This window comes from Callithrix jacchus, chromosome 2 (assembly GCF_049354715.1).
Source record: "Callithrix jacchus isolate 240 chromosome 2, calJac240_pri, whole genome shotgun sequence".
Classification (NCBI taxonomy): Eukaryota; Metazoa; Chordata; class Mammalia; order Primates; family Cebidae; genus Callithrix; species Callithrix jacchus.
In genome coordinates, this window is record NC_133503.1 from 54,125,635 (window position 1) to 54,139,676 (window position 14,042).

At 37.9% G+C, this 14,042-nt stretch overlaps 1 protein-coding gene across 3 annotated transcripts in view; it reads right to left on the reverse strand.

Moving 5' to 3' along the window:
- GEMIN5 (gem nuclear organelle associated protein 5) overlaps positions 1 to 14,042 on the reverse strand; it is a 54,401-nt gene that overhangs the window by 28,871 nt on the left and 11,488 nt on the right. For all 3 annotated transcript variants that reach the window (XM_035289359.3, XM_035289366.3, XM_035289351.3), the window contains exons 9-14: positions 13,023 to 13,108; positions 9,888 to 9,970; positions 7,912 to 8,048; positions 5,855 to 5,928; positions 4,912 to 5,093; positions 453 to 592 (exon numbers count right to left, since the gene is read on the reverse strand). In XM_035289359.3, the coding sequence (XP_035145250.1) occupies positions 453 to 592; positions 4,912 to 5,093; positions 5,855 to 5,928; positions 7,912 to 8,048; positions 9,888 to 9,970; positions 13,023 to 13,108 (702 nt within the window). The remainder of the gene's footprint in view (positions 1 to 452; positions 593 to 4,911; positions 5,094 to 5,854; positions 5,929 to 7,911; positions 8,049 to 9,887; positions 9,971 to 13,022; positions 13,109 to 14,042) is intronic.

Below are 14,042 nucleotides of genomic sequence, written 5' to 3' on the forward strand. Positions count from 1 at the left end.
ATAGATCTGGCTTGGCATTTCATCTTTACTTTTTTTAGAACTTGGAGATTTCTAACTTACCAATTTATTATTAAAAATTTTGTGATTTTTAGCCAGCATTTCAGTGTCTGAACAGAAGAGAGTACTCTGCACATCATGTTAGTCCACCATACTGATAGTGAATCAGAGAGAAATCTGTAAAAATGTTAGAGTTAGCTAGTTCCTATTGATACTTTTCCCTTCACCTAAGTAAAAAAACAAACAACCCCCCCCCCCCACAAAAAAAAAACCCAGTCTTAGCCTGCTAAAGGCCTAGCTATGAGGAATAAAACTAAATGCCTCCTTAGATCCCAGAACATCTCCTTCTGTAGATGATGATAATGAAGGAGGGAAAACCTGTTCACAACTCGGGAGAAAGAAGAGTTTGTTAAAGAATATAGTGAAGGACCACAGGGACAAGGACACAATAGTACCTGGGCTGTACCATCATAGGAAGCAGATACCAGCCTTCCATCATGATGTGGGCTCCATGCCACACTGGTGATCTTGGCTGTATGCCCCGAGAGAGTCCGATAGGGCTCTGTAATGGTCACTGGAGACTCAGGGCTGCTCTCTAAAAGGCAAGGGAAATATGTCACTGCTAAGAGTAACAAAAAACAAAACAAGCAAAAAGCATATCCAGGAAGGCATGCACATGGCAAGAATCAAGATTTTGCCACACACTTTCAAGGTGATTTTTTTTTTTGAGACAAAGTTTCCCTCTTGTTGCCCAGGCTGGAGTGCAACAGCGCAATCTCAGCTCACTGCAAACTCCGCTTCCTGGGTTCAAGCGTTTCTCCTGCCTCAGCCTCCCGAGCTTAGGCGATTTTTAGCAGGCAACACTGTTACTTATTAAGAGTGTGGGTACATCCACAGTACTTAGCATATAAGATTACCACAAGAAGTGTTAGCTCTCATTATCACTTTTAGGATATTCCAGGATATTCTAGCTATAATGTATAATCTGAATATAGTAATGAGGAAATACCAGACAAATGCAAAATGAGAAAGCGTCTACAAAATGAGTGCCTATCTTCCTGAAAAATGTCATGTAAGATTAAAAAAAAAGGCTGCCTTGGCCAGGCATGTTGGCTCATGCCTGTAATCCCAGAACTTTGGGAGGCCAGGGCAGGCAAATTGCTTGAGTTCAGGAGTTCAAGACCAGCCTGATTAAATCCTGACTCTACAAAAAAATATAAAAATTAACCAGAGGTGTTGGTATACACCTGTAGTCCCAGCTACGTGGAAGGCTGAGATAGGTGGATTGCTTGAGCCTGGGAGTCAGAGATTGCAGTGAGCCGAGATCGCGCCATTGCACTCCGGCCTGGATCACAGAGTGAGACCCTGTCTCAAAAAAAAAGGAAAAGGAAAAGGAAAACACACACACACACACACACACACACACACACACACACACAGCCTAGCCAGGCAATGGTCGTGTGCACCTGTAGTCCCAGCTACTCAGGAGGCTGAGGTGGGAGAATGGCTTAAGCCCAGGAGGAGTTGGAGGCTGTGGTGAGCTATGGCTGCACCACTGCATTCCAGCCTGGACAACACAGTGAGATCCAGTTTCTAAAAAATAAATAAATATATACATAAATAATTCTTAAAAGGCTGAGAAATTATTATAGATGAAAGGAGACAACCAAATACCAAATGCAAACAGGTAATCCTGCGTTGGAATCTGCACCGGAGAAAAAAAAATCACTATTAAGGACATTATTGGATCAACTGACACAACTAGAATATGGGTGTCAGATTATTTGACCTTTTTTTTTTTTTAAAGAGACTAGGTCTTACTTTGTGGCCAAGGGTGAAGTACAATGACACAATCATAGCTAATTGCATGCAGCCTCCAACTCCTGGGCCCAAGGGATCCTCCCACCTCAGCCTGTGAGTAACTGCGCCATCATGTCCAGCTATTTTTGTTTTTTTTTTGAGACGGAATTGTGCTCTTGTTGCCTAGGCTGGAGTGCAATGGCACGATCTTGGCTCACTGCAACCTCCACCTTCCAGGTTCAAGCGATTCTCCTGCCTCAGCCTCCTGAGTAGCTAAGATTACAGGCATGTGCCACCACGCCCAGCTAATTTTGCATTTTTAGTAAAGACAGGGTTTCTCCACGTTGGTCTGGCTGATCTCGAGCTCCTGACCTCAGGTGATCCGTCTGCCTTGGCTTCCCAAAGTGCTGGGATTACAGATGTGAGCTACCATGCCCACATGCCCAGCTAATTTTTAAAACTTTTATAGAGTTGGGGTTTTGCTACATTGCTCAGGATGGTCCTGAACTCCTGGCTTCAAGTGATTTTCCTGCCATGGCCTCCTAAAGTGTTGGGATTACAGGCATGAGCCACCATGCCTAGCCTCAACTATTTGTTTAAATTGACAAATAATAGTTATATATATTTTTGGGGAAAGATGAAACTATTGTATATTAAGTTAAACCAACGAACTGATAATGGATAGGAAACACTACATAAACATGCACACACAGAATAAAGCTAATGTGACAACACATTAAAAACTGTTCAATCTATTAATAGGAAAAAGTACATGGGATTTCTTTGTACAATTCTTGTAACTTTCCTCTAAGTCTCACTTTTTCAAAATAAGAAGGTAAAAATTAACTGAATGAATTCTGGCAGTTTTCTTCCCTTCTCTATTATTTAGTAGATGTGATATAAAGTGGATGATTAATTTGGAATCCCAATAATAATCATAAGATCAGAATCAGCTAACATACGTTCATTAGACACTGTCTCTTACCATTAGAAAAATGTATCTATATTTTAATAATTTTTCCATATTGCTTTTAATTCAGGAGAATCACTACTAGAACCAAAAATATTTTTTCTTGTTACAAATAAGATTCTTAGAAAACTAATGGAAGGGCCAGGTACAATGGCTCACACCTGTAATCCCAGAAGTTTAGGAGGCCGAGGTGGCTGAATCACAAGATCAGGAGTTTGAGACCAGCCTGGGCAACATGGTGAAACCCCGTCTCTACTAAAAGTACAAAAAATAGCTGGCCATGGTGCCATGTGGGTGTAATCCTAGCTACTCAGGAGGGTGAGGCAGGAGAACTGCTAGAACTGGGACCTGGGGGCGGAGGCTGCAGAGAGCCGAGATAGTGCACTCCAGCCTGGATGACAGGGGAGACTCTGTCTCAAAAATATAAAAATAAAAAAGCTACTGGAAGTAAATTCTAGAGAAGTGAAAATGTCAACTACTTTCACTATGGCTGAGAGTATGTTTTATAACACTCTGAAAACAGTTCAGTGTTGGATTATAAATTCTTCATATTAGGAAAAAAGTAATTCCACTTCACTCATATTTAAAAATGGCTCTTCTGACCACCTACTATGCTTTTCCCAGGTGCCGAAGGGGCCTCAATGAAATTTAAGATTCCTTATGGAATAAATCATACCCATATGGAAGTTAACTCACTAGGGGTGGAATAGCACTTGCTAGAACACATACAGACTCTGCAACTAGATACTCTGAGGTTGAATCTAGGCTCTATCATATATTAGTGATGATACTTGCTTGAATAGCTAACCTCTCCAGGCCTCAGTTTAATCTTGGGAAAACAAGGATAACAATACCTATCACCCTCACAGGATTTATGAGGATCAGGTGCAGTCAAACACGGGAATGAGGTATGTGTCCTGTGTTTGTGTTTAACACTCAAAAACTGCTGGAGGGAGTATTAAATGGGATAATGTTTTTAGAGAGCAGCTTAGCAATAACTATAAAAAAAACTACATCTTTTTTACCAAGAATTCCACTTCTAGAATTTTCTGTATGAAAATTATTCATGTTCATGAAGATACATGTATAAGGCAGTTTATTATAATAGTACGTAAATTGTAAAAAAAAGTAAATAATTTGAATGTCATTTAATTGTGAAATGGATAAATTATGGTATGTCCATATAATGGAATAAACAGAAAATTAAAAAAAATTTTTTTTTTTTTTTGTAGAGGAGGGGTCTCACTACATTGCCCAGGCTGGTCTCAAACTCCTGGTCTCAAGCTATCTTTCCACTATGGCCTCCCAAAGTGTCAGGATTACAGGTATGAGCCACTGTGCCTGGCCGACAGATATCTGTTAATAACAGCAAGATTGATCTTTAATGTACTGACACAAAAAGATGTCCATGATAAACATAAATTTAAAGGAAAAAACTGCAAACAGTATATATTATATACAGTGATTTCTTTTTAGCTAGGGACAAAAGATTATTCTTTCATACAAGTACAGAGGTGAAAACCTATTAATATATACTAACATATATACATATGTAGGCTAAGATTTTATTATAAAATCTAGAGAAAATATGCAGCAAACTAACAACACTGGTTATTGAATGATGAGATTTTAGGGGAAAATCTCATTTTTTTTCCTTTCTTTTTTGAGATAGGGTGTGCTGTGTTATGCAGCCTAGGGTGCAGTGGTACAAACAGAGCTCACTGCAGCCTCAAACTCTTAGGATCAAATGATCCTCCCAGCTCAGCTCCCCAAGTAGCTGGGACTATAGGTGTGCACTTCTAACCTGGCTAATTTGTTTTTTTATTTTTAATTTTTTGTAGAGACTAAGCTTCACCGTTTAATAGGCTGGTCTCAAAATTCTGGCCACAAGTAATCTTGCTTTGGCCTCCCACAGTGCCGGAATTACCGGCATGAGCAACTGTGCCTGGCCAACTCCATTTTCTGTTACCATTTTTGTCATGTTTGAAAGGATTTTAAAATAAGATGAATCTATTACTTTGAAACGGAAAAAGCAGTAAGAATAATACTTAATGTCAAACATAAAGTAAAAAGGGACAAAGATTAGAATGGAAAGTAGCTGAACACACAAGTATCATATCCAGTATGAAAGAAACCAAAGTTACCTATGACAGTCTTCAGGTTGTGCACATAAATGACTGCATTGTTGGAGCCAGAGGCCATCAGATAGCTCAGCTCTGGCTGGCTGCCATGCTCATGATGCCAGCTAATGGTATTCACAAGCTTGTGATGCTGTTGGATAGTACAGATCAGTTTCAAGTTGGGAACCTGAAATATTTCTATTGTTCTGGAATAAGAAACACATCAAAACAAGAAAGATGGATGATCAAATTACAAGTTACAATGCAAACAGCAGCTCCCTCACTCCATCAGCCAAGGAAAGATAAGGTAGAACACGATAACCCTCTCTATCACTGCAAAGGTCATTCTCTCATTAAAAAAAGTCAAGTATAAAAAGTTATTCTGCAAAAAGCATATTTGGCTTTTAAAAATTCTAACAATATCCTAACAATTCTTTTTTTAAAAAAAATGAAACTTTTTAAAATTTCAACTTTCCACACTACCTCAGTGTAACAATCTCCTAACATTCTAACAATGCTTGATGAAATTGTGTTCATCAGGCGTTAATGACAAATGATCACAGAGAGAAGCTAAAAGAAATAACAAATCAATGGCTGAATTAGGACTGCGTTACTACGATTAACATTGGACAGGACATAGATCTAGAAAGCATTTCTGACTAGGCTTACTTTAAAAAAAATGGAGTGAGATTTAGGCAGTTCAATATGCGAGATGACCATTTGGTGAGGCACGAGACAGTCAAAATACAGTGTAGCCAAATACTCTCAATGAACTGAAAATATCTAAGTAATTCTGTAGTTCTCAAAGACACAAGGCACTTCTGGATCAGCAGAGGATATCAAGAATCATTGAAAATGCCAAATACAACTGGGCCTCCCCAGCTAATATTACGGATGGCATTAGTCAGCTTGTGATCAAATATATGTGCATTTGCAAACTTTTTATCTTAAAGAAGCAAATACATACCCATCTTCATTGCCAAGAGCCATGATTTTGCCATCTGCTTTCCAACTGATCTCTGTGTGTACAGGCAATTTATACTAGAAAGCAAAACAAACCAATCTTGACTCTAAACATATCTCACAAATCAACAATGACAGCATGAGAAAAAAAAATCCCTAGAGTTAAAAAAATGTTCTAATTATACAACAGCTCTTCCTGTAAATAATCTACATAATTACTCAAAGGATAACTAAGAACAAGCATTCTAATTCTCATTTCCTAACTGGGTCAAAAAAAAAAAGAAGAAGAAGAAGCAAAAAACCCTAAGGCCAATAAGCACTAAATGTTTACAATGCTTAAGCCGGTGAAACATATTTAATTAAACTTATCTGTGCCCATCGGCTTGAACAAAATGGGAACCATGGTCTTAAACAAAAACTATATACACTCTCCTTGTTTTTTATCCCTTCAAAGCTTCTTTCCCTAAATCATTCCCCTCTCATATCTACATGCTGGTATTCCCTCAATCATTCTCCTCTTATATCTATATGCTGCCTGGGCCCTCTTCTCATTTATCTCTTTAGCCCACCTTATACATGCCCTCAGCTTCTTCATTTATCATTATTGTGAAGGGATTACGAATTTCTATTTCCAGCGCAAACTCCTAGTATGAACCTCTGATCCATACATTCAAGTGCCAATTAATTAAAAGAGTCTTAGAACAAGAATTTTGTCTCTTTTACTCATTGCTGAATTTTAATGTTTAGATAAAATTTAAGACAATGAGGGAATATAATCAACCAATATAATTCAGTTTATAATTAAATATTACTTTTACACTAGCCATACAAAAGTAATGAGCAATAATATAAAAATGCTCATTTAGGCTGGGTATGGTGGCTGATGCCTATAAGCCCAGCACTTTGGGAGGCCGAGGTGGGTGGATCACTTGAGGCCACAGCTTGGCCACCATGGTGAAACCCTGTTTCTAATAAAAGCACAAAAATTAGTCAGGCTTGGCATGCACCTGTAATCCCAGCTACTTGGGTGGCTGCGACGAGAATCACTTGACTCAAGGAAGCAGAGGCTGCAGTGAGTTTAGATTGCATCACTGCACTTCAGCCTGGGTGACAGAACGAGGCTCTCTCTCAAAAAATAAATAAGTAAATAAATAAATAAATAAATAAATAAAAATACTCATTTCAAAGGGTAAGGAAGCCAAAATGGTTGGATCAACTGAGCTCAGAAGTTAGAGATCAGCCTGGCCAACATGGCGAAACCCTGTCTCTACTTAAAAATACAAAAATTATCTGGGCGTGGTGGCCCAAGACTGTAGTCCCACCTACTTGGGAAGCCGAGTCAGGAGAATCACACGAACCTGAGAGGAGGAGGTTGCAGTGAGCCAAGATCGCGCCACTGCATTCCAGCCTGGGTGAGAGTAAGACTCCGTTTCAAAAAAGAAAGGGTAAGGACATCTCAACATTTAAGGTCTGACTTTAAAAGACAGTTCTGGTGCATACTGATAGAATGATAATGCAAATGTGATTAAATGTGGGAATCTATGTAAGGGACATAAACAAATTATGGGTATTATTTTTGCAGCTTTGTGTAAATCTAAAATCATTTTACTAGAAAATTAAAAATAAAATGACAATTTTGTCTTCAATAAAGCACCATGCACTTGCATTTGGACACTATATTATTGATATTTTTACCACAATATCACTTTGGTGAAAGTGGCTGGCCTGAAAAGGATGCTTTATATCTAAGACCTGAAAAGCTAATAATAAATCATTACTGCAATTGAGACAAACCTTTTTTCTTTCAGTAGTTCTTTTCGTTTTTTGCCTCATACCCACTGTCTGAGAGGTACTTCTTTGTTTTACTCAAGGATAAAGACTCCTAAGTTATATGTTATAACTCATAAATTCACACACAGCCTTATAAGAACATTTAAGAAAACTGACTTAATATGATGATGGTGATCTCTAATAAAGGCATTTATTTTGCAAGATGGGAAACCCAGAGGGATCTGTGACGTAGAAAGATCAAGAAAAGACCTTAGGATTACCAGAACTCACTTTGATTGAATTGCTGTCTCTGATGAGTTTGTTGATGTCAAAGGCCTCTCCACTAAGCTTCCAAGGGTTATGCTGTAAGACAATCCCTTCTCCTCCACAGCTGTATAAAGCAAGGGAAGGTCTGTCTCCTTCTCCTCCTGTATGAAACAAGAAAAGAAAGATTATCAGGTTTGTACTTCACCAGCTTAACTATTTGTTGGTATCGTATGACCATATCACACTATGAGATGTTTTAGAGGAATTATATATTTGAGGCCAGGCATGGTGGCTCATGCCTGTAATACCAGCACTTTGGGAGGCTGAGGGGGGTGGATCTTCTGAGGTCAGGAGGTCGAGACCAGCCTGGCCAACATGAAATCTCGTCTCAACTAAAAATACAAAAATTAGCTGGGCATAATGGCTCACGCCTGTAATCCCCAGCTACTCAGGAGGCTGAGGCAGGAGAACTGATTGAAGCCAGGAGGCGGAAGTTGCAGTGAACTGAGATCATGCCATTGCACTCTAGCCTTGAGACTCTGTCTCAAAAAAAAAAAAAAAAAATTGTATATTTGATACATTCTAATACATCAAAATAAATGTATTAGATTCTTTTTTTCCATCTGAACAGTTGTTGAGAGCAGAAGTAAAAAAGGTATACTACTGTAATTTTAGGTTAATTTATATGATGCAACATATTTGCTTTAAACATTCTTCTGGCATTCTTAATAGTAGGGGTCCAAAAGTGGAATCAGAAAACAAACATATATATTCTTAAAGCAAGGCTTTTGAGAATTTGCTTATTCTTTCAGAAATGAGTACTCTTTGGGAATTATATAGCACAGTAGGACTTTCTATGTCTTATTTAAAGGAGCTGTCGTCAAAGCAGTGATTTCCTTAGTATCACAACAATCCTCTTGTTAATTTTTAAGAAGCAAACAGTGATTCTGGTGGGTTTCTCCAAAAGCAAGTTTTACTTTTACCACTGCTAGATCACAAATCAAATATCTCGTAAATATGTGATGAATAAATGAACTACAAATTCCAGTGCTACTCAAGTTCTGAAAATTTACACTACTTTCCTATGTAATGCAATTCCTACAGAAATTTACAATTGTTTCATCATAGATGGTTAAGAAAAGCATATCAGAGACTTTTGAAGAATATACTTATTTAAAAAGCTAATAGAAAAGACTCATTACTTTAGGAATAAGAAAAAGAAAGATAACGGGCATGGTGGCTCATGCCTGTAATCCCAACACCGTGGGAGGCCGAGGCAGGTGGATCACGACGTCAAGAGATCGAGACTATCCTGGCCAACATGGTGAAACCCTGCTTCTACTAAAAATACAAAAATTAGCTGGGCGTGGTGGTGCATGCCTGTAGTCTCAGCTACTTGGGAGGCTGAGGCAGGAGAATCGCTTGAACTCGGGAGATGGAGGTTGCAGTGAGCTGAGATCATGCCACTGCACTCCAGCCTGGCAACAGAGTAAGACTTTGTCTCACAAAAAAAAAAAAAAAAAAAGACTGATGGGCTAGAGGAGGGAAAGGGGCAGAATCTGAATCAAAGGCAAGAGATCATTTCAGAAACTTTAAGTTTGATTTTATGGTGGGTGAAAACAGATATTATTCTGTTGGCATACTGAAGTAACATTCTTATTCTGATAAAATTAAAAAGTGACAGTAAGTTTTAGTGAAGAATATTAGACTGGGTATCAGGACCCAGCATGATAACTATACACACAATGAAAAATTTCAACTAAAAGAAAGAAACAATGCTTTAGTGAGTCTGGAGCTTATTGTGGGTTAAATGTTTTCTCCCAGCAATTGTGATTTATTACCTGTCACTACTGCCTTCATGAACCCCTGGAGACATAAGTAGTCCACATAAGCAGTCAGTGCACTAGTACAGTTATGACTCTCCATCTTTAATATTTTAGGATTAAACTGAAAGAAAGAGAATATTCTCATATTTGTTAAAAAATTTCTCAGACACTTACCAAGTGACATCGGGGGTACTGGTGGCCCCCACGCTAAAGTATAAACAGTCTTCTTATGATATGTGCTAGAAATCTGTGGAGGCCTTTAGAAGAGCGAGGGAGAGAACAAGCAGAGATTTAAACAAAAAGGCATAGTGAAAAACAGACCATCTTTTTCTAAAATGTCCTCATTATAAATATAACTACCAATAATTGGAGAAAAATCACTCAGCAATATCTTGCTCCAGATAGTTGACCGTAAAGCAGCAGTTATTATGTAATATTTACATTTAAATATTTAAATATCAAATAATATTTACTATCAAAATGATTAAGTCGCAAACATATTTTATCCCCCTAAAAATGTTACTCTTACCCATCTAGCCAGAACATACATTATCATCACCCAAATGTATTCACTTTCCAGTCATGCAAAAGATAAAGAAGTCATTTTAGACTTTGTGCCATTAACATCACATTTCTTAAACTTAGACAAGGTTTCAGGGTAGAGATATTTTCAGTTTGTGACTTTTTTTTTTTTTTTTTGAGATGGAGTTTCGCTCTTGTTACGCAGGCTGGAGTGCAATGGTGCGATCTCGGCTCACCACAACCTCCGCCTCTTGGGTTCAGGAAATTCTCCTGCCTCAGCCTCCTGAGTAGCTGGGATTACAGGTACATGCCACCATGCCCGGCTAATTTTTTGTATTTTTAGTAGAGACGGGGTTTCACCATGTTGACCAGGATGGTCTCGATCTCTTGACCTCATGATCCACCTGCCTCAGCCTCCCAAAGTGCTGGGATTACAGGCATGAGCCGCTGTGCCCGGCCTGTGACTGTCTTTTAAAGGCATACTCTTAAGAGTATTTTCGAAGGTTGCTGTGGTAATAGTGATCAAATAATGATACTATTGTGGTGTGACATGTTAGTAAAGAATGCTTAACTTTATAGGGAAAACACCAGGTAGCACTGTTATTAAGTGATTGATTGAGATGGAGTCTTGCTCTGTCGCCAGACTGAAGTGCAGTGGCACGATCTCAGCTCACTGCAACCTCAGCCTCCCTGGTTCAAGTGATTCTTCAGCCTCAGTTTCCCGAATAGCTGTGACTACAGGTGCATGCCACCACACCCGGCTAGTTTTTTGTATTTTAATAGAGATGGGGTTTCACAATGTTGGCCAGGATGGTCTCGAGCTCCTGACCTCGTGATCCTCCTGCCTCGACCTCCCAAAGTGCTGGGATTACAGGCGTGAGCTGCTGCGCCCAGCCCCTGCTATTTCTTTTAACATAAATTATCATACATTCGTTTTATGATTTTAGAATTCCAGAGCCTATGAATAATTAGTAGCTGACTTACTTCCACTTATCTGATAAAGTTATAGTGAGCATTCTAGAGAATGAACCAAAATTTCTAAAATAAATTTATACTTTATAAACACACGAATTTATACTTTAGCCTATTTCTAAAATAAACAGAATAAGCTGTTCTGGCAAAATGCCGCCTAACAATAGCTCTAGAGCAATACCCACCACTGCCTGGCTATTACATGGCTTTTGTACTGTTAGTGTGAATATTCAGTTCATAACAGCCAGGAGATAATAATTTAATAGAATTAGCAATTTCATAATGACTCAGGGCTATTTAACAGTTTTATCTGATCAAAAACCAGTGTATTTTAAATAAATCTTTAAGACAGTATTTGTTTTTGAGCGTTAAGGAGAATAGTCAACTGTACATAGGTTCTACATAAGTACTTCAAGAACTGCATATAAAAAGAACAGCTCTAGCAAGGTGCAGTGGCTCATGCCTGTAATCCCAGCACTTTGGGAGGCCAAGGTGGGCGGATCACCTGAGGTCAGGAGTTCAACACCAGCATGACCAACATGGAGAAACCCCATCTCTACTAAAAATACAAAATTAGCTGGGTGTGGTGGCACATGCCTGTAATTGCAGCTACTCAGGAGGCTGAGGCAGGAGAGTTGCTTGAATCTGGAAAGTGAAGGTTGTGGTGAGCAGAGATCATGCCACTGCACCAACCTGGACAACAAGAATGAACGAAACTCCGTCACAAAAAAAAAAAAAGGACAGCTCTGCAGTATGATTTTCACTCGGAAGTGAATTATCTAAGACAGAGGTTTCCCAATCTTTTCTGTAAATATTTCAGGCTTTCTGAGCCATGTGGTCCCTGCCACAACTACTCTACTCTGCTGTGGTAGTACAAAAGCAACCAGACAGAATGTAAATAAAGGAGTGTAGCCATGTCCCAATAAAACTTTACTTAAAGACACTAAAATCTGAATTTTATTTAATCTTCATATGTCATAAGGTATTATTTTGATTCTTCTCCAGCCACTTGAAAAGGTAAAACCATTCTTAATTTGTGGGCTATGGTTCACCAATGCCTTGTCTAGAACGGTGTTGTCCGATAAGGTAGCCACTAGTCACAGATGGCTCTTGTGCATTTAAAATGGGGCTGGCATGACTGAGGAACTGAATTTCTAATTTTATTTCATTTTAATCACTTTAAGTATAAACAGCCACACATGGCTACCAAACTGAACGATACAGGTTTGGATTCTAATCAAGCCTCTAGAGTAGCAGTGTACAATAGATACACAATGTAAGCTATATATATGAACTGTATATGTAACCTAAAGTTTTCTAGTAGCAACATTTAAAAAAAGCAAAAGAAGTGAAATTTTAATGATGTATTTTATTTAACTCAGCACACCGAAAGTATTATTTAAAATGCAATTAAAATAAAATATTTAATGAGATTAAATTTTTTTTTTTAATATTAAGGCTCGGAACTCTGGTGTTTATTTTACACTTACAGCACATCTCAGTTTAGACTTGGCCCCTTTCAAGTGCTCAGTAATCACCTGTGGTTAATGCCTACTATAATGGACAGTGTAGCTCTAGACATAACTTCCAGTTCATACAAAATGCAGGTAACATGGAAATATGTTAGAAGCTACCACAAGGAGATAACTGACAAGTCCTAAATGTGGAACCGTCTACCAAGCAACTGATTTGTAGTCTTCAAACTGAAAATGCAATGTTATGAAAAGGATAGAGTGAAGCATTATTCTAGAGCAGGGGTGTCCAATCTTTTGGCTTCCCTGAGCCACAATGGAAGAAGAATCACCCATTTCTTACTTGTTGGAGTAAGTGTCATACAATCCTACTTTTCCATCGTCAGTTCCAAAAGCTAAGCAACCTTCCTTGGTTGGGTGCCAGCAGAGCTACAAAAAAAAGAGTTTCCAAGTGAGAATATAAGAAATGGGGTATATAGTTAAGGGAATCCTTACATTACACTTTAAGCATCCAAAGGGAAAACTTTCTTGCTCTGATTTCTTCATTATTTAAAGGAGAAAAAGGGATATTAAAAACAAAGCCAATGTCATCTGTAGTCTTTCATCCAAAAAACCAACTGCAGATTTTGTATCTCTCCTTCTAGACATATTTGCGAATAAACTTAGATATACACAATTGAAAAAACCAAATGGGTTCAAATATGTAAATGATGTGCATTATACACTGTCAAGTGTATAATGAATGAAAGATTCCGGAAGAATTTGGAAATACATTTCCAGTAATATTAAACAGTTTACAACATTTGAAAAGATATATCATAAACTGTCCACAGTGGTTCTCTGGGTTCTGTAAATAGGGGACTGGAGTGGAGGGTAGGAAAAAAATGTTTGCTTTCTCCTTGTTTGTGTTGTTTGGTTTTCTTTTTAAACCACAAAAATTTATTACTTTTAGATTCAGTAGCCAAAAGTATCATTTTAGAGAAAACCAAAAAAATTACACATAGTGTTTTATAACCTGCATTCTATGTTTCATAATTCATTTATAATACTTTTCCACATCAAGGAAGAATCTACATTATCATTTTCAATAATTTGATGCCATTCCAACATGTGGTTATATTATAACTTAATATATTCTCTATGAACATACAGTTAGGCCATTTCTAATTTCTTACTATTAGAATAAATGCTGAGATGAACAAAATCTTAATAAACTCTGAATTTAGAGGATAATGGTTTTGCTTACAGGATCCTCCTGCTTTCCTGGTTTCAAACTTCATTGAAAATACTTTAAAACGTTTTATTCTCAACAGAGCTCATTTAAATGAACAGGCATAAAAGAGAACTATTTGAAAAAAAAAAA